The following is a 24,617-nucleotide window of genomic DNA, read 5'->3' as shown; positions in this document are numbered from 1 at the left end:
ATACATGCCCATGCCATAACACTGCCTCCACCATGTTTGACAGATGATGTGGTATGCTTTGGATCATGAGCTGTTCCTTTCCTTCTCCATACTTTTCTCTTCCCATCATTCTGATACAAGTTAATCTTGGTTTCATCAGTCCAAAGAATCTTATTCCAGAACTGGACAGGCTTTTTTAGGTGTTTGCTGGCAAAGGCTAATCTGGCCTTTCGGTTCTTGAGCATTACCAGTGGTTTGCACCTTGTTGTGAAGCCTCTGTATTTACATTCATAAAGCCGTCTCTTGACTGTAGATGTTGACAATGACATGCCTACCTCTGCAAGAGCGTTCTTGACCTGGCTAGATGTTGTGAAAGGGTTCCTCTTCACCCTGAGCAGAATTCTGCGGTCATCCACTTTAGTTGTCTTCCGTGGTCTTCCAGGCCTTTTGCTGTTGCTGAGCTTGCCAGTTAATTCCTTCTTTTTCAGGATGTTCCAAACGGTTGTATTGGCCACTCCCACTGTTTTTGCTATCTCTCTGATGGGTTTATTTTGTTTCCTAATGATGGCCTCCTTCACTCGCATGGACATCTCTTTGGACCTCATGTTGGGAGTTCCAGTGAACAGCTACCAAATGCAAATGTAACACTCAGAACAACCTCCAGGCCTTTTCTCTGCTTGATTGGTCATGGGGTACCCAGGAAATGGACCACACCTGGCCATGCGGCTGCTTGTCAGCCATTCGTTCCATTACTTATGAGCCACCAACGATGGGTGTGTGTGTATGCCACTGGCTGTCCTTCCTGAATGGTTAGTGCCCCACTTTTGTCACACCCCTTGAATTACAGCTGAGAGTCCTGACTTCACTCCCATCTGGGTGTGTTTCCTTTCAACTTCAACATGGTGGTGTACAGAGGCCAACTGCCAAAGCAGTTATCCTTGTTCCAATATTTCTGGCCCTGACAGTATATACATGGGGCTGGGTTGTTAATTCCTTTGAATTCAAATGGGCCATGTCATGGCTTGCTTTTTCTGGATTACACTGATATTTTCCCAGCTGTTGAGCCATCCAATTCCCAAGAGTAGACTGATGCCTTTCAAAAGGAAAATGAGAAATGCCTCAAACTCAAGCCTAATTCAGAACATTATAAAAATGAATGTGTCTACTCTAAGTAGGACTAACATTGGATACAACCCTATACATTTTGCAGAACAATACTATAGAACTCAAGCATCCAATATTAATGTCAAAGCTGACAGGCCTGTTACTCACCTTTTCATTAGCCATTGCATGGTACCACCAGAAGAGCCTTGTGGTGATATAATAAGCAATGACGACATCAACAGTGTAATGTTCATGTCCTACCAGGATACAGATTATTCCAGCTACACTCATACACCAGCAGATCAAGTGATACCACCAAAAGTGACGAGGTGAATCTGTACAAAAAGAAAAGCATACAAAAGAAGTTCAGTGTGGGAACAGTATCTGCAGTGGCAAAAGTGACACAACTTCATTTGAGCTCATTGGTGTATACAGATACATGCACATGCATCTCTGTGTGTGTGTGGTTGCGCTTGAACACACACACACACAGATTCTGTACTTAATTCACAGGAACAAGGTGTCATGTACTTCGAGCACAGACTGAAATTTAGTGGAAGTTATTTCTTGGAGCATTTGTGGAAAGCAAAAATATGAAGGCTAATTGTTTAGCTAGCCTGCACAATCTGCACCATGCTGGTAGTTGACTGTACATCTGATATATAACTGACTAGAGTAATCCACTCCACAGACTGGTGCAACTGGGGGATATGGCAGAGCATACCTCTTGCATGCAGAAAATCTCAGGTTCAATCCTTTGATCAATTGAAAGAATTCCCTGGCAAGAAAGGATCTTTGCCTGAGATGTTGGAGAGCCACTGCCCTTGGAGATTAGATAGCACTGGGCTAGAAGGACCAATAGCAGCTTTGTATGTTCATATACAATGTCATACACCTGGTTTGCATATAACAGCAGCAATTCCTGGTTGTTTAACCCATAAGAAGAGCCATGCTGGAGCAGACCAATGGTCCACCTAGTCCAGCATTCTGTTCACACAGTGGCCAACCAGCTGTTGACCAGGAATCCACAAGCAGGACACGGGCACAATGGCACCCTCCCACCCATGTTCCCCAGCAACCGGTGTACATAGGCTCACTGCCTCTGGTACTACAGGTATCATAGCCATCAAGACTAGTAGCCATTGTTAGCCTTTTCCTCCAGGAACTTGAACTAATTCCATAGTTTAACCATGCACTGTGTGAAGAAATCCTTCCATTTATCTGTCTTGAATCTCCCACCAATCAGCTTCACGGGATGACCCCGGTTTCTAGAATTTTGAGAGAGGGAGAAAAATGACTCCCTATCTACATTCTTCACACCATGCATACTTTTGTACACCTCTATCATGCCTCCCCCTACCCTCCTTTTTCCAAGCTAAACAATCCCAACTGTTGTAACCTTCTCTCATAGGGGAGATGCTCCACCCCTTGATCATTTTAGTTGCCCTTTTCTGCACTTTTTCCAGCTCTACAATACCTTCTTTTTAGGTGTTGTGACCAGAACTGTACACAGTATTCCAAGTGTGGTCGCAGCATAGATTTGTATAAGGGCAGTATGATATTGGCAGTTTTATTCACAATTCCTTTTCTAATTATGCCTAACCCAAGAATTATAGGGATAAGTGGAGAGCGTGAGTGACAGCGGGGATTCCTAGGTTGTTTAACCCAGTAATTTCAGGGACGAGCAGAGCCTGTTCCTGGGTTCTTTTTTGTTACATGTGAACTTGGAAACTATGAATTGTTAACCCAACAATTGCCCATGGTTTGTTGTTGGTTAAAGGTTGTTTAACAAATAAACAACCCTGAGTTTCTGGGTTTGCACATCACAAAACAACCCAGGAACAGGCCATTCCTGGGTTGTTAATTAAAAGTGAAAATAATGAACACACGGCTTGCACACTCGTCCTATCCCTGCAATTTCTGGGTTAAACAACGTAGGAATTAATGCCATGACATGCGAACTGGGTCATTGTCTGCACTGCATCATATTAGACTGCGCTGTCATTCTTTTATAAAAATGGTTATCAATTGGTAACCCTGGGTCCCAATCTATCCCTCCAAATGGTACCACCTAGCTCACCAGTTGTCAGCTACTACCTGTTATTTATATTACTCTCCCCCCTACACTTTCTGGGAGCCTTTCCTCACTTCTCTTTGTTACCTGAAACATCATTATCTTTCAAAGTAAAGAAGAAGGGAAATAGCAGAAAAAACAAGGAGTGTTACAAAACACCTCCCCCAAATTTAAACCCTACATTTTAAGATCGCAGATGAAGAGAAATTAAAATTGCACTGCAACAATTTGGTGCCCTCAAGCAAAAGGTCAAATATATCCATCTTATCAATCCATTCATCCAAGGGGATAAATGGCTTCCACAACTATATTCCTGCCTTCATTCTATAATTCATGACCATGACTTAAGTGCCACTCCCTTATGCATGGTAGCACACAAAATATAATTACATTTGAGGAAAGAAAGGAGATAGCAAAATTAGATCAGAAAATCATTTCCTTTACCTTTTTGAAGAATACCTACCCCAGTGCCTATTTAAGTTATTTCACCCAGTTTATGCAATTAACTCAAAAAATAATCAGTGTACAACTTGGTTTTATTGCTCATTCCAAAAATAAATGGCAAGGCAGGTGGATGGAAGGAAGTTTGTACAGCTATCTCTGGCCAGGGAGTAAAATATATTGATAAACAGGGATGAGAACACAGGAAGCATCTTTTATACTGGCAAAATGCCTGTTCAAAGAGATCAGTGGAGCATCTTCCACTTAGCTTCAGAATAATACAACAGTACTTTTTCTGGCTTCAAACTACAATTCCCTCACCCTTATCGCATAGCAGCCTTCCCCAACCTGGTGCCCCCTATATAGTTTTGACTACAATTCCCATCAGTCCTAGCCAGCATGACAAATGTTCAAGGATAATGGGACCACATGGAACAGTTTTAAGAGGCTTCCATGCAGTAGCCCTAATGCCAGAATTGATCCACGCTTTCTGCTGTTTTCATTACTCCAAAATCAGAAGCATCTACTTAAACTTTACATATGCATATCAAACTATAATATGTATTTGGAACACTGAAACTGGTATAAAATCACTGGATAAGCATCCCTAAGTATTTTTTCAGTTAAAAAAAATTGATTTCTGAATATTGCAAACTTACATTCCTTGATAAATAGGTATGTGAGAGTTAGCACGACAGTGTGACCACTGAACAGGAAATCTCCACATAAGATGTGCGAGCCTGTTATAGACAGTCCACCACCAGAAATTAGTCGCAGAATTCGTTGAACTTTAGCTTGAGAATCTCCATTTAGCTAGGATTAAGTCAAAGGGAGAAAGAGAAAACAAAAACAAAACACAAGCTGAAAGAAATATCTGGGTGGATAAACCATTCCAAGCCAATTCATTTTTAAAATAAAGATAATTTATATTCATTAGCATTTACCTTTGGAGCACACTGAAAATGCATTCCAGGCACAGGTAGGGTGGTGACGTACATTGTAATGCAGCGGTAGAGGTACAAAGTTCCCAGTATAAAAAAGAACCTTCGCCCCACTATTGATCTGGAAAAAAATTTAATAGAGAATATTCGTAGTGTTATGCTATATGTACATCTCTATAGGAAAAAGGCTGTTGTGCCTGAAAAATTTAATGTGACACCCTCCCTATGCTCTATTTGTGCAATATAGGCATAGCAAAATGAGATTCATAAAGAAGCTGAAGAACCACTGCCTGCTCCAGAGAAAGAGTTAAGTACTGGTTATTTCTTTTAGAAGGACTGGGAAGGGCTAATGCCTTCATATCATATTTGTGAGCTTCCTGGAAGCATCTGGCTGGCTGTTGTGTGAAATAGCAGGCTGGATTAGATGGGCCTTTGGTCTGATCCACCAGAACTCTTCTTATGATGCAGTACTGACCAGTAATACAGGGGAAAAACCATTAAAAGCACATTTTATGATAGAATTTTGGATTTCCAAGGGTTGCAACATTCACACTCCTCATAGACTTAGCTTAAAAATGCTAAAATCCTCCACGTGGAGCAACCCTGTGTTACAACTGCACAGAGAAAAAGCTGATGCAGACCACTGGCAATTCCTGTGAAACAACATGCTTACTTCCTGTACATCACGAGAAAGTGTATGGTTCATCATGTTTTACTTCCTCCACAGAAAACAGAACTGCTCTCTTCATGAGGATTTAGCTCATATAAACTGGGAAAGATAGTAGCTAGCACATTTTAATTATTTACTGTGCTAGCTTTCTTTCAAGTTAACAGTGCAATCCTGTACATGTCTACTGAAATGCAAGTCCCGCTAAGTTCAATGGGACCTTCTCCCAGGTAAGTGTGTATAACAGGGCTGGACAACACACACCTCACATCCCCTCCATGGGGGGATCAGGATGTTAAACCTCTCCTCCCTGGGCAGGAAAGGCTTTCCACATCAGGAAAAACTTCCTGACTGTTAGAGCAGTATGACAGTGGAACCAATTACCTAGGGAGGTGGTGGACTCTCCCACACTGGAGGCATTCAAGACGGGGCTGGACAGCCATCTGTCAGGGATGTTTTGACTTGGATTCCTGCATTTATCCGGGGGTTGAACTTGGTGGTCTTATAGGCTCCTTCCAACCCTACTATTCTATGATTCTGTGATTCAGAGAAACCATGGAGCTTGGTGGGCTAGAGCGGCAAAAAGTCAATTTTAAGCCCCAAAAGGAAAAAAATGGTACAGGTGCTGGCAGGGAATTTGGGGGTGGAAGGGGGCTAGGGCACCTGTGAGCTGCAGGGGAGACACTGGAGGGCCACTTGTGGCCCACAGGCTCCTGGTTTCCCACTCCAGTGTATAGGATTGCAGCCTAAACCACCTTTGGTTTACATGTAAACAAATATGTTGTACCTTCGTTACAACAAATTAACTTGCTTCAGCTGTAACTACTCCATTTTTATTAGAAAATAAGTTACTGAGGTAGAAAAACTGATAATCTAAAATATTACGTAATAATACTTTTCATGGCTATAACTGCATTATTGCAGCCATAGCAATAATGCAGAAATCTTTGTTCTACCATTTCAAGTGTATTTCTTTTGCAAATTCACAGATTGCTGTATATGATACATTTTAAACAGATACCACCATGAATTCTCTTAGTAAGAAAAACCAAAGAAGCAGCATTACTTACTTGTATCTGAGAAACAGCCACTGGATTATCCATAATCCAACTAGTATAATTCCATTTATTTCTGATACAGAAAAAGCCCATTCCACGCGATCAATATAATCAAAAAACTTATCTGGCAATGGAGGACTGAGCTCCTTGGGAGGCACCCTCTCATGTACTACTGTGATCATGACAGTCGTTAGAATTAAGTTGAAGAGAGCATACACAAAGGCAATGCCTGTTTTCCACCATTCTAAAGGGAATTTGTTTCTAGATTCAGCGGGCATAGAAATCTGTACATAGTCTGGATACTTTTTAGCACCTTTTCGCAAACCATTGGATAAACTCTTTGGTTTGCTGCTGCCATTCTTGTTTTCCTCACTGTCAGTGAGAGTAGGTCGAACATAACCATTTGAAGTTTCATTGTTCTGGCCTTCCATGTGCTCTTCAAGCTTTGCTGTCTCTATGGTATCCATCAGGCCTAACACGTGTGGCAGAACTATTGAATTCCTGTCTGATTTCTAAAAATATCTTCCACTTCTTTATAAAAGTCTGTCTCCTGCAATTCCAGCCAATTTTGGTATTTCAACAAAGTGAGAAATTGTGGATCCCACTTTCTCCTGCAGTTATGACTTCAGTTCTCTGGGAAGAGTATCACAAGTTTTTGTTCCAAGGACCATCAACATGACCTCTGCAAACAAAGTTAAAGACATAAAATTTGTAAAAATCCATACAGTTGCCTTCACATATGAATTAGACGGTACTGCAAAGGAAAGTGATATATACTGAAAGAATCACTAGACAAATTGGGTTTACTGTTTAACTGTAATTAGGAAACCTAACCAGGTATGAAGTCTTGTTATGAAAAATGCAACATATATGGATTTTAATGATCCCTGATGGGATCTGAGCTAGTGGTAACCAACCAGGAAAGAAATCTTGGGGTTGAGTTGGACAGCTCAATGAAGATGTCAAGCCAGTATGTGGCTGCTGTAAGAAAGGCAAACTCCATGTTAGGCATAATTAGAAAAGGAATTGAGAATAAAACTGCCAATATCATACTACCCCTATACAAATCCATGGTGTGACCACACTTTGAATACTGTGTACAGTTCTGGTCACGACACCTAAAAAAAGATATTGTAAAGCTGGAAAAAGTGCAGAAAAGGGCAACTAAAATGATCAAGGGGCTGGAGCATCTCCCCTATGAGAGAAGGTTACAACAGCTGGGATTGTTTAGCTTGGAAAAAAGGAGGGTAAGGGGAGACATGATAGAGGTCTACAAAAGTATGCATGGTGTAGAGAATGTGGATAGCGAGAATTTTTCTCCTTCTCTCAAAATACTAGAACCCAGGGTCATCCTATGAAGCTGATTGGTGAGAGATGCAAGACAGATGAAAGGAAATCCTTCTTCACTCAAGGCATAGTAAAAGTATGGAATTCGCTACCACAGGATGTAGTGATGGCCACCAATTTGGATGGCTTTAAAAGGGGGTTGGTCAAATTCCTGGAGGAAAAGGCTATCAATGGCTACTTGTCCTGATGGTTATGTGCTACCTCCAGTACCAGAGGCAGTAAGCCTACGTACACCAGTTGCTAGGGAACATGGGTGGGCGGGTGCTGTTGCACTCATGCCCTGCTTGTGGTTGACAGCTGGTTGGCCACTATGTGCAAAGAACGCTGGACTAGATGGGCCCTTCATCTGCTCCAGCATGGCTCTTATATTCTTAATGAATGGGATTCAGCAGTAATTATAACCAATTATTGTTTTAGTTGTTACTTATCAACACACATTCATCAGGTCATCTAGAGATATATAATTCTTATAAAATTTGGACATTCTGTTATGAATTTTAATTAGTGTCACAATGCATGCAATGTTACTTAAGACAACCCAGGTTCAAGAGACTGTGCCAAAAGAGTGTCAAATATTGTTTAATGAAATTTTATTTTGATTTATTCCTTTCCATATTCCTAGGGCTCAGGGCAGCTAAAAACCCTCTTGATTAAAATGATGTGTTCAGTGTCCCTTAAAAGGGCTAAACTACAGAAACAGAATACTTACACAAATACACTGGGAAGAAAGAGAGGGGTAAGAAAAAAATATAAAAATATAATAGAGAGCGCAATTATGGTGTAGGAATTTTTTTGAGGTGGGGAGGAAAACAGTCAGACTTGTTCAAGACGCAGACATAAAAATAAAGACATGTGATGATTTGATACTTAAGCTTGTACAATGGAGCCAAATCTAAAAGACATTGTAAGATCAGTCTGGCCCCATCCATCGGCCACAGAAGCAGCAGCTACAGGATGTTTGCTTCCTCCCTCCCTCCCAGCCAGAAAGAACACCCAGCTCCACTAATTGCCTGTTCCCCTTGGACTAGAGAAGCAAGGAGAAAGAATACTCTGGCACCCATCCATCAGCCAAAGAAATGATTGCTATTCAATGCAAGAACACCAGCAAAGGAAACTCAGTCTGACCCAAACTGGATATAAATGACCACTTTGTTCTAGTCTCCTCAACCATTTCCCTCCATTCTCCTTCCCTTGTGTATCTTGTCTTTTTAGTTTCTGCACCTGTTAGCAGGGCCTCTGTCTCTTTTTTTATTGGTGTGAGATGCTTTGGGAGGCAATGGGCCCAGTACACACGAGCTTGGCTTGTTGGAAGGAGAAAACAATGATCCAATAACCCATGGGCTGTTGTAGGATTATTGAAAGGTTGTTTCCACCTCCAACAAGCTATGCTGCCCAGGTTCAGACAACACGACAAGCTGCACCTGGGCAGTGGAAATTGCACCCCACATGCACAGCGATTTAAATAAGGCAATGGTGGCTTATTTTGATCATGCGGACCAGGTCATTAATTGTCTGAAGAGCAAATAAATATAGCAAATAAATAAATATATCTATGCAAGAATGAGAAAAGCATGTGAGTAGTGCAGTAAGTATTTTTTATGTATATCATAATGTATTTTAGAGTATTTAATTTTCTTGTGAATTACTTAGTTATTTTTGGTTATGGTCGGTGCTATATAAATCTATTTTTAAAAAAGACATGGGTTAAACTTACTTAGGGGCTGTTCACACAAAACACTAACCCACACTCAGTGGTTGAGTGTGGGTTGTTTGTTGAACCGTTATCAGTTATCATGTTGCCTGAACGCAGCCAGGGTGGCTTGTTAACCATGCAGTGTACGTTATTTTTCTTGAACACGTCAGCTAGAGAACCCATGGTTTGTTGTTCAAGGTGGTTAACAAGCCACACTGCATGATTAACAAACCGTCCTGGCTGTGTTTAGATAAAAGAATAACCCACCCTGTGGAAAACATACTGCATTCAGAAAACATGCTAACCCACAGTTCAACAAACAACCCACGGTTCAAAACAACCCACACTCAACCACTGAGTGTGGCTTAGCATGTTGTGTGAACAGCCCCTTAATTAAAACCCGAGTCTGCAAAGAAACAGAACAGTCCTCCATTTTTGTATTTGGTGTGGTTTTAGGGTATCTTTTTTGTGCGTTCACTAGTCAGTTTCAGCCAAGAGGTTAATAGTTCAAAGTTAGAAAACATTTAGTTAGAAAAAATTTAGTCAGAAAGTAGAAGCCAGGAAGTTTTGCTCAGGAAGCCATGCGATTATAAAGTTCAGCAAAAGGTCAGAGGAAGAGGAAGAGAGACAGAGACAGAGACAGAGACAAAGATATTCACTTAGGAAATAGAAACTTCGGGTGCAATCCTATCTAGATAGGCAGCCGCCTCCGAACTTGGAGACGACCGCCTATCCAAAGCAAGACAGGAGAAGCACGGGGGGATCGCTCCCTCCGCGCCTCTCCTGCCGTACTTTTTCTGCCAGACAGCCGATTACAGCTGTCTAGCCATGGGGGGCCAAGCGGAAGAGGAGGCTGCTGTATGACACATAGGATGTATAGTACATGCAGTTCCGCTCTCCCCACCCCAGAACGCCCCCAGCCATGCCCCTTTTCAGCTGCTCTGCACTCCTCTTCTGAGTGCAGAGGATGGGGCTTCTCAGCGCTGCCTCCGAGACAGCATGGAAGTGTGGGGAGGCCAGTTTTCTGAGAACTGACCTCAGCACACAGGCTCCGAGGCCGGTTCCTGGAAAACAGCATATCCTATGGCCATCTAGTAGCCATAGGATTGCTTCCTCTGTTTGCAGAAATTAACAAGAAACTATGCTCCTGATTGACTCAAGTTGGGGAGATTAAAAAAACTAATTTTAAGAAATAAAAAACTAGGGCAGAGCGAAAGAGAGGGAGGGAAGGAAGGAAGGAAGTTCTGTAGTCTAAGAGGAAAGAGTCAGCTTCTGGAACTGAAGAACTGATTGAGAGAGCTGGACCAATGACAGTAAGATATCGATTGGATAAGGGAAGTGGATAAAATAGGAACACAGTCTAGTTAGGTTAGCTAGATCCAGTAAACTCTGATTGTTTTATTACGCTATTGCTCATAGGTTTTTTGTGTGAGTTGTGTGTATCCATTCAGACTTGGGAAATTTCGTATTAACATTTTTTCTTCAGTAAAAATGTAAACTTTTTATTTGAAACTTTGTGGTCTCTTTTCTTTTTGGGTACCTACCCCACATCTAATAGCCAATCCCCACACTACTGAACTAGATATCTTAGACCCAGAAAGTTTTAAGGCTGGTTTGGTGGCAGCCTGGGAGGTGGGGAGATTTCCACTTTGTGGCAGTGGAAAAGGTACACTATTGTGCCTGTTTTCCCTTCCACCCATGGAACAGGGTGTTGCCAGTCAGTGGCACAGTCTATTAAGCAAACGAGAACAATACAAAACTAAGTTGCTCAAACTGACTGTGACCCTCTGGTTTATGATGTGTCACCCAAATAGCCCTCTAAGCATTACAGGTAACTTTGTTATACATGAAGCAGCAAGCCAACTGCGGCAAATCTAACTGAAAAGATACCATCAGAAAGTTGCCCAATTTTTCCAGATTACTTGGTAAGTCATACAGGTCTTTAAAAATGCATAGTTTACTCAAAGAAGCATCTATAGGCTGCACCTGAACCACCCCTACCAATACCATGTCCCAGAAGATATAGAACCATGGAAAACTGGGTTCAAATCCCTACTCAGCTATGAAGCTCACTGGGTGATCTCGGGATAGTCACTATCTCCTCAGCCTAACCTATCTTGCAGGGTTGTTGCAAGGAAAAAAATGACAGGGGAGAACCTTATACACCATCACCTTCAAGCTCCTTGCAATACTTTAATAAACATCAGTCTTCTAGAACTCCTTGGTGAAGACATTTTGGGATTCAAAACATTTTGGTGCCTATAGTGGGAGAATCCAAATGGTGTTCCCTCCCCATGGTAATAATTTACAATTATTCAGCTGCCTTAGATGGGGTTGTGTCAACCCTCACCCTCCCCAATTGTTGTCACAACCTACCCACATCAATGGAAGTGTTTCTCAAGCTCTTGTTCATAAAAATTAAACAGTGCTGCTAACTACAGTTAAGTTATAAAATACTGATTTTTCAAACACTTAAATAAAAGAATGACACCTCAATTATTCAGTTATGAGCTATGCATCCTAGTGCTCTCCAGATGTTTTGAACTAAAATCCCCATAATCCCTGAACATTGACCTGATGGGAGTTGTAGTCCAAAACACCTGGAGGGCACCAGGTTGCCTACCCTTGGATTACAGGATAGGGTGGGCTACGAAGTTCAAACAATTAAGACACCATGGTGATTTGAAGCACTGGAAATAATTTCTGAGGCATCTCTATGAAAATGTTTAACATCCAAACCATGTATACAGTCACTGAATTTATGTGACAGAGTAGCTACGGCATTCATCAAGTTCACTGATAGTTATCCCCTCCTGCTTATCTATGTGGGAATGAATGATAGTGCCAAGCACAGCTATGACCGAATCGTGTCAGACTGCAAAGCTCTGGGAAGGAAGCTCAAAATCTTTGGGGCTCAGCTCAAGTGTTCTCATCCATCCTTCCAGGGCATGGAAGACGACTAGAAAGGGAAAGAATAATTCTGCAGGTGAACAACTGGGCACAAAGATGGTGTTGCTGGGAGAGATTTTGTTTCTGGGACCATGGTTTATGCTGATTGGATGAAGGACTGAAGGAAGGAGATGGACTGCATCTCACAAAGATAGGGAAAATGTGTTTGCCTGAAAAAATGTGAGTTATCAGGACAGCTTTAAACTGAATCCTGTGGGGAATGGAGATGAAAGCTCAAAGGAAAGGACTGCAGGCTCATGCACTGTAGCAGGAACTGGGAGAGCAACTGTAGGGAGGTCGTTGGAGGATAAAGTTCATGGCTTTCAATACCTTTATACTAATGATCAGAGTATGGGAAATGAACAGGACAAGCTTGAACTCTTGACTCGAGAAGGTAAGAGACTGCGACTTGGTGGGATGACTGCCATGAGTGGAATATAGCAACTGAGGCATATAACATGTTCAAAAAGAACAGAAGCCATAGAAAGGGTGGGATGGGGTTGCACTGTATGTTAGAAATATACACACCTGCACAGAAATTCAAGAGAATGACCATGTAGCCCTGTTGAAAGCATCTGGGTTAAAATAAACGGGGGAAGGAATAAAATCCACACTGTGATTGGAGACTACTACTGACTGCCCCACCAAGGATAAGATATAGATGATACTTTACAAAAGCAAATTGCAGATATGTCAAGGAAGTGTGAAGTTATAGTAATGGGGGACTTTAATTACCCTGATATCTGTTGGGGGACAAACTCTGCCAATCATTTTCTCTATAGGAAATTCCTGACTTGCCTTCCTGACAACTTTCTACTTCGGAGGGTGGAGGAAGGAACAAGGGAATCAGCCATCCTTTACCTGATTCTGACCAATAGGGAATAGTTAGTTGATAAGATGAAAATAGTAAGAACATTGAGGAAAGTGAACATGTAATACTCACCTTGGACTTCATTAAAACTGATTTTAATAAACTCAGCGCAACGATAAGTAGGATTCCATGGCAGGAAAACCTAAAAGGAAGAAGAGTTCAAGAGGGATTCCTAAAACAGGAAATACAAAAGGTGCAACCAGAAACAATCCCAATGAAGAAAACAATGGAAGGCAACAGAAGAAACCAATATAGCTATACAAAAAGCTTCTCAATGATCTGAAAACAAAAAGGACTTATATAGGAGGTGGGACAAGTCATAAAGGAAGTATACATATAGGCAGATAGCCTGGAATTGCAGAGATGGTGTCAGGAAGGCTAAAGCTCAGAATGAGCTGAGGTTGGCGAGAGATGCTACCAAAAACAAAAAGGGCTTCTTCAGATATTTTCAAAATAAAGGGAGGATAAAAGTAATAGTAGACCAGCTGTTTAGCGAAGATGACAAAAAGCTGACAGGTGCTGACAGGGAGGGGCTGTGGCTTCTTTTGCATGCAGAAGGTCCCAGTTTCAACCCCTAGCATCTCCAGTAATGGCTGGAAAAATTCCTGCCTGAATCCCTGGAGAGTCGCTGCTACTCAGTGTCGATAACTGGCTAGCTGGACCAATGGTCTGACTCGGGATAAGGCAGCTTCCTATCTTCCAATGACAAAGAAAAAGTGGAACTACTCAACTCCTATTTTGGCTCAGTCTTCTCCCAAAAGAAGATCTTTGTTCAATCTGGCATATGTGACAAACATACTGAAATAGTAGGAGTGCAGCTTGAGGTTGACAGAGAGATGGTCAGGGAATACCTAAACACTTTAAATGAGTTCAAGTCCCCAGGTCCAGATGAATTGCATCCTAAAGTGTTGAAGGCGTTAGTGGATGGACTCTTAGATAATAGACCCTGTCTATTATCTTTGAGAAATCCTGGAGAACAGGTAAAGTACTTGAGGACCAGAAGAGGGCAAATGTTGTCCCTATCTTCAAAAATGGCAAAAGGGAAGATCCAGGAAACTATAGACTGATTAATCAGTCTGACATCAATACCTGGGAAGATTCTACAGCAGATTATAAAGCGCTCCATCTATAGGCACCTTGATGCTAATGCAGTATTCACTGGAAGCCAGCATGGATTTGTCAAGAACAAGCACTGTCAGACTAATCTTATTTCATTTTTTCATTGGATAACTTCCTTATTAGATTGTGGAAATGCTGTGGATGTAATATGTCTTGAATTCAGCAAGGCATTTGAAAAGCGCCCCATGATAGTCTGATTAGCAAGCTAGTTAAGTGTGGGCTGGATGGCACTACTACTAGATGGATCCACAGCTGGCTGGAGAACTGTTCACAGAGTGCTCATCAATGGTTCCTCATCAAACTGGAGGGAAGTATCAAGTGGGGTGCTGCAGGGTTCAGCCCCGGGCCCTGTACTCTTCAAAACATTTTTATTAATGGCTTGGAGGAAGAGGTGGGGGGAATGCTTATCAATTTTTCAAATGACACAAAATTGACACTTCTAAGCGAATACCTTAGAAGACAGAAACAAAATTCAAAATGATTTTGATAGGTTAGAAAACTGGGCAGAAAATAACAGAATGGAATTCAACAGAAACAAGTGCAAAGTTCATTATTTAGGAAAGAGACATCAAATGCACAGGTATAAGATGGGGGATACCTAGCTTGACAATAGTACATGTGAAAAAGATCTTGTGTAGTCAATCACAAGCTGCATATGAGTCAGTAGTGTGATGTGGCTGCAAAAAAGGTAAATGCAATTTTAGGTTGCATCAATAGAAGTATAGTTTCTAAATCACGGACTCTGCACTGGTCAGACCTCATCTCGAATACTGCGTCTAGTTCTGGAGACTACACTTTAAGAAGGATTCAGATACGTTGGAACAAGTTCAGCGAAGGGCAATGAAGATGATTAGGGGGGCTACAAACTAAGTCCTACATGGAAAGATTGAAGGAACTGGGTATGGTTAGCCTTAAGCAGAGAAGACTGGGGGGGGGGGGGGAGATATGATAGCACTTTTAGAGTGTTTCTACATTAAGCAAAAACCCTGCAAAAACCCACATCCTTTCTGGAGCTTCCTGGTTTCAGTTTCTTTGCGGGATTAGGAAGGGCTTCTTTACACAGCAGCCATGTGGTTTGAACTGAGGGAGTACCTTCCTCCCTCCCTGGCATGTGTGCAAAGGAGGGGAGGAGTCTTGTTATCGTAGCTTAACTTCTGCTGTCCTGTTTTCATGCAGGCCCCAGGAAACCTCTAACTTACCTCTTAGTAGAGGTAATACCACAGTATAATTCTGCAATCCTGGGCACACTTACTTGGGAGTAAGCCGCATTGAACTTAATAGGGTGCTCTGAAACAACAGAGGACATTGCTTCTGAGCTTGGTGGGGTGGGGGATCAGATATGTCTCCCTTCATTGCAGGGAGGCATCTTACCCTCTTCTCCCTCCAATTGAGAAATGCAGAAGCAGGAGATGCAATTGGCAGGCAATTCTTGCCCTCACACCTGTCAAATCTGCTTGGGTCTCCTCCCCTGCAACCCCAGGTCATACTGACAGCGCCCCCAGCAACTGAAAACAAATGCCCGCAGCAGACAGACAGTGCAGTTTCTTCTGCCATGGGAGAATTTCTTGTGGAGATCATGGCGCTCCTGTTCCATGGGCTGAAAAATACTACATCTTTTGCATTTGGGGAAAACATGGGATAGGCTGGAGAAAATGGCGGGAGACACGCTGGAGGGTAACGGCTTCATCTAAAGAGCCCGCAAACTTCTGTGACAGAGCCATCTCAATAGCAGGATAAAAGCTCCGTGTGATGAACCCCTTAGTTTTCAAGTACCTGAAGGGCTGTCACACAAAAGAGGGCCACGACCTGATCTCCATTATCCATGACTGCAGGACACGAAATAATGGGCTTAAGTTAGAGGAACGCACATTTCAGTTGAACATCAGGAAAAAAATTCCTAATAGAGCAGTCAGACAATGAAACCAACATCCCAGGAGGTGGTGGGCTCTCTGTCATTGGAAGTATTTAAGTAAAGACTGGACAGCAATCTGTCAGGGATGCTTTAAACTGGATTCCTGCACTGAGCAGGGGGTTGGAATCAATGGCCTAAATGGCCCTTTTCAACTCTTATGATTTCCTCCTCAAAAATGGTTCATATGAAGGGACCTCTTTTAAAGTACTGCTATAGATACAGTACAGATCATTAACTATTCTGGGGCAAGCAAATGCTTCACAGATCAGCAACATAAAGCAAACTGTTTAACAAGACATGTAAACCCCTCTTTAGTACAACAAATCCACTCATGCAAGAGTTAGCTTTTAAACAAACAAATGCCAGAGACAGAAAACAGAGCATATAACTAGCTACAATGCTTACAGTTCATAGCTTCAAAAATCTACAGAGGCATGGGGGTGGCTGGGTAGGTGAGAGATCCATTACCGATTACCAAAACTGGAATGGATGAATAATGGTTATCAAATGAGAATCAACTAGAAGGGCAGGTACAGTAAATTATATTATTTTAGTGAGCCAATTATATTATATTCTTACATATATTACATTATATTCTTACATTATATTCTTTTAGTGGCCTTCCTTAAAGCTGGTTGAGCATCAGATTCATGTTCTTGTATCTGCCTTCAGTACTCAAAACATTTATGAAGTGTGAGCTATGGGTGTTAAGCTTGTCAAGAAGTCCAAACTTCCAACTTTGGGGGGGGGGGTTGGGGGTTGTCACTTCTCTTCAGTCAGTGCTGCCTCAGCCACCAGCAACATATTGTGGCTTACCAGGTACTTGACATGCTCCTTTTGCAGTCCTGGGCAACCACAAAAGTAGAACATCTGAGCCCTGGAGGGCAGGATGCTAAATTACAGCTAACTGGTAGAATGTATTTGGTTTGGTAGCGGCGGCGAGATACGTAAGGTACTTAGTGGCACTTTAGTGGCACTAACATTGTGGAACCTCTTCGCTGGACAAGCTCACATATTTTCCAGCAACTTTTGTATTTTTGTATGACTAAATTTTCATACACTTCTGGAAAGGAAAAAAACCGTCTGCGGAATCTGCGTGGCTTGGAAAAAACAAGTCTGCTACAGATTCCATGGGTCGGTTTCATAGAAATCTGAAGTTATTCGAGCCCATTGCAGATTTGTCCAACATTCCTAACTGACACCATTCTTAAAGCCACACTGATCCTAGGACTGTGACTGTGATAGCAGATCAGCAATTGTACTGGCCTGCAATCTTGACCCAGCAGAGTAGCTGTGTCAGGAGACAGCCAATGTGCAATCAAGACAGTGTCACAGTGCAGATCATATATGTGGTTTGCATTTGGTGTCTCACTGAGCAGGACAGGAGCAACAGCAAAAGCAGCCTAGGAGGTGAGGACAGCTCATCAAGAGCTCCCCCGCCCCACCAGCCTCACCTCCCAATGGAGCCACTGCCACCACAACCTGTACACCTTATTCACCTACATGTAAATGTTCCATGGTCCTGTGCATTCTTGCTACTCCACTACATATACAAGAGAGCTCAGAGCCAATACTGAAGCCAGACCAAGTTGCATAATTCACACCAAGATCTGAAACTACTCTTTATCAGTTGTAAAATACAGTTAAAGGAGTGCAATTGACATTATTTCCTTCAATTGCTTTGGAAATAAAATTAAAATAAAATACTGCCTAGCTTCTTAGTGATTCATAATGTATTTTCACCTAACAGAGGTGATAATTCATATGGTGAGTTTTCACTCAACTATTAGACTTATCTTTAATATCTAGATCAGACTTACTGCAACATCACCTTCCGTATAGCTATGCTTGCATGCCAAATTTAAATTCAATGTTGAGAAGAATAGTAATATTATCCAGAACTCCTATGTAGAGAAGGTAAGATCAAGGCAGGTAGTCCCAATTAATTGAATAATCTTTAAATTAACTAAAGGCACAATCCTATGCATGTTTAGACTGTGAGTTGTAGGACTTTTTTCTCTCTAACCACTCATAGGACTGCATCCTAAACAATTTAAATACTGAAGATTTAATTTAATAAGGCTGTGCTAAGTGTTGTGCTGTTCTGTAATACAAGGTGATCTGCCAAAGCAATTACAATGCTTCTTATATTTTGCCTACTGAAATGGTATCCTGGTGACCTGTTAATTCAGCAGCTACTACTGAGTAGTTACGGCCAGTCAGAAGATTTGTAATGAATTTTGAAAATGCTTTGTTTCCAATGATTTTTAGACCAACAACAGCCTCACCTGGCGATAACTGGTGAAATTCAGTTAGTGTTGCTAGGCTTTCTTGTAGAATAAAGTGCTAATTTTAAGATGAAATTGCTTTATTTAGGTGCCTCCTAGCTCCTTTCCCTAAGGCATCTATTTCAGCCAACATTCTATTTAGAAGGGAAAAGTTGCAAAGGAATATTGTGTTGAGAATGAGAAGCAATGTGTAGAGGGCATGCAAGTAATATCCTGAAGAAAATTTATTTCATCTCAGGTTGCTTACACTTTAATATCTGAGCTAGGTAAGTGTTTTATTACAGTAACCATTTAAAGCCAAGTAAACATGTGGCACAACAATACTGATGTAAAGATATCTTACTGATTTTTAAAAACATTTTAACCTCTAAAATAAAAGGCCTCTGGCTTGGTTCAGACATAATAATTCCAGTCCAATAAAGCAAATGTGCCTCCATATGCTCCTGCCTTGACTCACTCCTTTCCTCCTCCCCTTGCACGTCTGGCTTCAGCAAAAATTTCCTGGTTACTTAAACCGTAACTCCCCATGATGTCCAAAGCAGGAAACTACAAACCAGGACATTAAACCTATGAATGCCTATTATTAAACTCAAATATAGATCAGTTCAACCCTTTTTTTAAAACACAGAAGAAAGCTTCATGTAATTCTGTACTCTGCTGGAGTCACTGAACTTATACTGATGTAGGAACCCATTTATGGCCAGTAGTGCATGACTTTGGACCATTTATCCCCATGTTGTGATATTGAATAATGCATTTCACATCCTTCATAACTCTGCAGCACAACCTGCAGTTTTCTTGGTATCGTATAAAGCCACCATTAAGTAGCTCTGTTATGTTCTCGTGTTGTATTGTACAAAGTGATTTTTGCAAGACTCTTTATATCTGTTGGCTCAATGTACAAAGCTGGCATTTTCTTTTAAGACACTCAGGCATAAAGAACCAAAACACAATTGCATTATGCTTTTGCTTTGGCCATAGGCTATTTCAGGACAAACAACTGATCTCCAAGTATAGCTTTCAAGACATAGGAGAGTACAATCAAATCAAGGGAGAGAGCAACCTTACCTCAAACCAAGCACTTTGCTTGGCGCTGTCATTTATAAACATTAGAAATAATGCTCATTGGGCAAATCATTGCTTCTTTTATGAGAAAGAGCAAAATATAGTGACCCGACATCCCAAAGTTCCAGTACAACTACTGCATTATAAACACGCATGTGCACACAGAGAGGATTAAGAAACTTGGGATGGGGAGCTGACTCTAAGCTAGGGCACTAGAATAGGGAGGAGGGAAGATTGTATGGTAATGGCTGGGACCGATATTTTTGTGATTAACAGACTTAGTAAAAAAAATGAATTCTAAGACAGACATCAGACAAATTTAACCTAAGAAATTAAAGGTTAAAAACATCTGGAGCATATCTCATTTTTTGGGTGAAGAGATATGAAGAAGCCAGTGAGGCAAACTGACATCTTTGCCTTCCCCATCTCATGTAGCTTCACCAAGCTGGAACTAGGCCCTTCCTTCCCTCATAGAGGCCATTGGAACAAACTGCTCTCAGAGCAGGAAGGAACAGCAAATTGTCATCATCACCACTTCTTTAAATAATTGACTGTTTTAATGACATATTGTTCTTATTGACATTATGTAAGCCACTCTGGGACCCTTGTTGTCTGAAGAGCAAGATAAAAATGCTTAAAATAAATACTGTTTGCTGTGATGTCATCTCCCAGCTACAGGCCTAATGAATTAAGGTATGAGGAAGGGACACCAGGGGCTGTGAGGGCATCTGAAAGTTTACTGGTAGTCACACAGGAATTATCTGGTAGGGTGGCCAAGTGTCCTAGTATACAGAGGACAATCCTCCATTTGAAGAGCTGTCAGAGGACAGTCCTCCATTTGAAGGTGTCCTCTATTGGATGGGCTGCCCAGTCCAGGTCTGGTTTAAAGTTGAAGAACCCTAAGAAGGGAAAGCAGGGCCCTTGAAGTTGCCCATCAAGAGTTAGTACCTGGACAGCAGACTGAACAGGCACACAAGGCACCTAGTCAGCCTTAACCACTATTATGAAATGTATTGTATTTCTACTTAGATTATTAATTACATTTCTATACCGCCCCATACCCAAAGCTCTCTGGGCAGTTTACCAAGATTAAAAACATTAAAAATGCAGTATACAAAGTTTAAAAACATAAAACACACAAACAGACAGTATCCATAGAGACAACATATATCTAAAACAACTTGGAGCAATCAAGCAAACTGTAAGATGAATGCAGCATTGATTAAAACTCATCATATGTTGCCAAATGCATGGGAAAATACAAAGGTCTTGACCTGGCACCGAAAAGATAACAATGTTGGTGCCAGGTGGGCCTCGTCCAGGAGATCATTCCATAAGTGGGGGCCCGCCACCAAGACGGCCCTTTCCCTTCTTGCTGTCTTCCGAGCCTCCCTCGGAGTAAGAACCCAGAGGACCTTAGATGTTGAGTGTAGTGTATGGGTAGGTTTGTATAGGGAGAGATGCTCTGTCAGGTAATATGGTCCTAAGCTGTGTAGAAATAATTATTTCTAAATGTGTATTTATACATAGAATTTAGGATATGCAAATTGGTCCATGGGGTCACGAAGAGTCGGACACGATTTAATGACTGAACAACAACAACATTTCCTTTTTTTTGGTGATGTGTAAATGGCCATCCTAGGAATGAGAGTAGTTGCCTGCAAATCAGTAAACTGGGTAGGATTTCTTTTAAGATATTCATCTCTTCTATCTTACCTCAGATCAATACTCAGTTCAGATCTCAGTTCAGTTGACATGTTTGTACTATCATTGCATGGTTATAGAATTTTTACAACCTGTCATTGTAACTCCAACTACTATTGTGGTGGTCTGCTGAACTTGAACTTGTTCTTTAAAGAAGGCCATGCCAAACACAGAAATTATTTGAGTGGAGACTCAGAAGGGTGACATATGAAGCCAGAAGAACTTCACATCCATTCCACACAGAAGACTTTTGCATACTACTTGCTCCAGATTGTCATGTCTAGCAATGTTTTAAGATGGGCTGTGTGCAAGAAATTCGCTCCCCTGCTCCCACTATTTGGAAACTTAAAAGGTGAGTTCAGTAAAAATTAAATGATGTTACAGTAATACATTCCCACATATTCATGGTTTGCCACCAATTCACTTCAAACACTATTTGCTTATTCAGTTCTTGCAGCTTCAAGAATTCCACCCTAAAATAGGCACAAAAACTGCTTTATCATTTCTTGGCAGCAATGATCATGGTTGCAATAGTATCCAATTGAAAAATAGGAAGAGTGACTTTAGTCATAGGCATTAAAAAGGGAGGAGTGTGTGCTGAGTAACATGTACTTTCATTTACCTCAGCTAAAAAGTGTGAGTCAACAGCCAGCAAACAGAAAAAGGTGTAATCAGTCACATGCTCACCCAGAAGAAGTGACTCAACTATTTTTAGAATGTGTCATTTATATTTATTATTGCCATGGGACGTTGTCAAGTGTCATAGAAATCTGGCATATTTGTGCATTAACAGCTGTTATATAAGAGTTGACACCTAATTGTAATTTGTTCCTAAAGGAGGCAAGATGTTCCCATAGAATGAATACACATTGCCTCAAACACAGACTCACAAAGAAACACAAACATTTTAAAGAGGCTTTACAGTTTTAGCTCTGTAAATATACACTCATATAAACATACACACAAACAAAACTGACTTCAAACAAGGACAGATTTACTTGTTATTACTGGCACAAAACTTTGTTATTCATTTTGTGTGACAGGAAGCAAGTATCAACACTGTGCTAAAGGAATTTTCATCTCTTGATTTGCTGTTCTTTATTTCAGAACTGGATGTTTCCTGTAACATACAAACCAGCGTATCCCTTATTTATGGTCCCTCTTCCCACACCACCACTTAGAGGACAACATTCCTTATATCCATAGGCAAATATCCAGGTATGGGCTCTTGTTTATTTTCTAACTTGTTTGTTGCAACAAACAATGGTTTACAATGCCTTTTAACACTATATTGGAAAATTGCTAGACTTTCAGTGCTCACATATGCCCAATACTATGAGTGACTGAAGTATTAAGTAATCCAGGAAGGCACACTAGTTAGAAAAAGAAACCCTCTCCTCTCCAACCCACATGAGAGGTTTCAGCAATAAGTCGGTGCAGATAATACTGCAAGCAGAACACATCAGAGGGAGAGGCAAGATGAATCTTGGCTGGGGCAAACTGCTATATAGTCCCTCCAGAAAAAATATGCATCTCAGTGGTCATTCCACCTGGTCATGACTCATTATAACCAACTACATAACATTATGTAAGAACTAGTACTTATTTTATTGTCCTCTTCCTGCGCTACCTCCTTTTTTGCAGTGTGCCTCTTAGTTTGTGCCATTATTTTAAGCTGCCTTAGGTGCATAGGTTCAGGCAGGGCATTTTTATGTATTCATCTCTTTCAAGCTAGTGAGCAAGCAATTTTAAATACTCAACACAGCAAAGATGGCTAGCACCTGGCTGTTCCACATTTACTTAAAATACTTATATCCCACCTTTTTACCTAATTTGATCTCTATGATGTCACCAAAGACCAGGAGGGTCCACCATGCTTTAAATCTGTTTCAGGTTGTCTGTTTGCAATTATATCACTGGTAGTACTTGTCCGTTCTTATACTTGCCTCAGACCTAGGAAGGGCATTGTTTTTCTCTTTTGATTAAAATGATTAAGACTAATAAAAGGGGTGGGTGTACTGGTTTGGCACTGTCTAGTAAAATATACCACACATACTGCGGTGGCCCCCACTCTGTGGAACTCCCTCCCTAGGGAACTCCGCCATGCCATGCCCCCACTTTAATGAGCTTCCGCCACGCATTAAAAACATGGTTGTTCAGGCAAGCATTTGGGGAGGGTTAGGGTATTTTTAGAAATATGATGTTTTGATATAGAACTTCATTGTTTTAAAACTGTTGTATTGTTGTACATCGCCCAGAGTGGCCAGGTGACCGGCCAGATGGGCGATTAAGAAATTTAATACATACATACATACTTAACACTTCTGAAGGAACACCTATAAGTCATCAATCCAGGTACTGCTTTCTTCCCCTTTTTAAGGGAATACAAGAAGTTGGGCTGCCACAGGGGTGATTCGTTTGGCCCTAAAACTGTACCATATATTTCTGCTTGCACCTAATCAAAGAGGAAAGTATTTTCGGCAGCGGGGGGGGGGGGGAGGACCATTCTAAGAAGAAACCACAAGCTGAACAGCAGAACTTCACACTACAGCTCCATCATTGCCAGTTTGACTGACCATCTACCTGGATGACGACGATGGGAGCCAGGGCTGGCGTCATGGGTAGGCATGGTCAGGCAACTGCTAAGGGCCCACATCCCAGGAGGGGCCTGCTGGAGTTGTTCCTCCTCTTTACCACTGCAACCTTGCTCTTCATCTGCCTCTTGCACTGACCCAGACAACAATGGCGGTGAGAAGTAAATGATCACTGGCTCTCTGCCTGTCAAGCAAGTAAGTGACAAGCAATGATGGGAAAGAGGATGAATAGCAACTGGCAACAATGTGGACAGAAGGTAAATTCACTGAGGGAAGGGGGGCATTGGGGGTGCCCATGACCTCAGAAACCTGAAGCTGGCACTGATGAGAGCTGTAGTCCAACATATCTGGAGGGCACCAGGTTGAGGAAGGCCGGCCTATGCATTAGGCTGGCAATCAGAACCAGATTAAAGACAGTCCCCAAAGCCTTAAATTAAAGGAAAATCCTTATTTTTCCTTCTGACTGACCTGTTATTAGATGTCCTTTTCTCAGAATCCTATGCATAAAACTATGTCCTGTGACAGTTTTAGCTTCCATCTCAACCAGTTCATGCCTGACACTTTACATAGTGGCTCTGATACACATGTAATCGAAAGGGATCTGAGGTAACTCAGAACACAATTGGAAGTGTTTATGATGTCATCAGAATACAAATGTGTAAAAACCCCTATTCAGAACTTGTGCTGAGCTACTTTTTTTAAAGTACTGTATTTTTTAAAGTTCTCTTAAAGTAGTCAGTGATTAATTTTGAAAATATTGTGAAGTATAACATTTTCCACTAACAGACAACACCCACTATAGTATCAACTA

At 41.4% G+C, this 24,617-nt stretch overlaps 1 protein-coding gene across 3 annotated transcripts in view; it reads right to left on the bottom strand.

The window, feature by feature from the left end:
* SGMS2 (sphingomyelin synthase 2) overlaps positions 1 to 24,617 on the bottom strand; it is a 49,749-nt gene that overhangs the window by 7,242 nt on the left and 17,890 nt on the right. For 2 of the 3 annotated variants that reach the window (XM_084855820.1, XM_084855819.1), the window contains exons 2-5: positions 6,277 to 6,946; positions 4,543 to 4,660; positions 4,258 to 4,411; positions 1,252 to 1,418 (exon numbers count right to left, since the gene is read on the bottom strand). In XM_084855820.1, the coding sequence (XP_084711946.1) occupies positions 1,252 to 1,418; positions 4,258 to 4,411; positions 4,543 to 4,660; positions 6,277 to 6,731 (894 nt within the window). In that variant the 5' untranslated portion in view covers positions 6,732 to 6,946. Of the gene's footprint in view, positions 1 to 1,251; positions 1,419 to 4,257; positions 4,412 to 4,542; positions 4,661 to 6,276; positions 6,947 to 13,196; positions 13,267 to 24,617 lie in introns of all 3 variants that reach the window. The other variant, XM_084855821.1, reaches the window with a different exon arrangement.

Source organism: Heloderma suspectum, chromosome 5 (genome assembly GCF_057233095.1).
Source record: "Heloderma suspectum isolate Gila_16-S chromosome 5, 16-S_ref, whole genome shotgun sequence".
Lineage (NCBI taxonomy): Eukaryota > Metazoa > Chordata > Lepidosauria > Squamata > Helodermatidae > Heloderma > Heloderma suspectum.
This window is presented reverse-complemented; position numbering and strand designations above follow the sequence as displayed.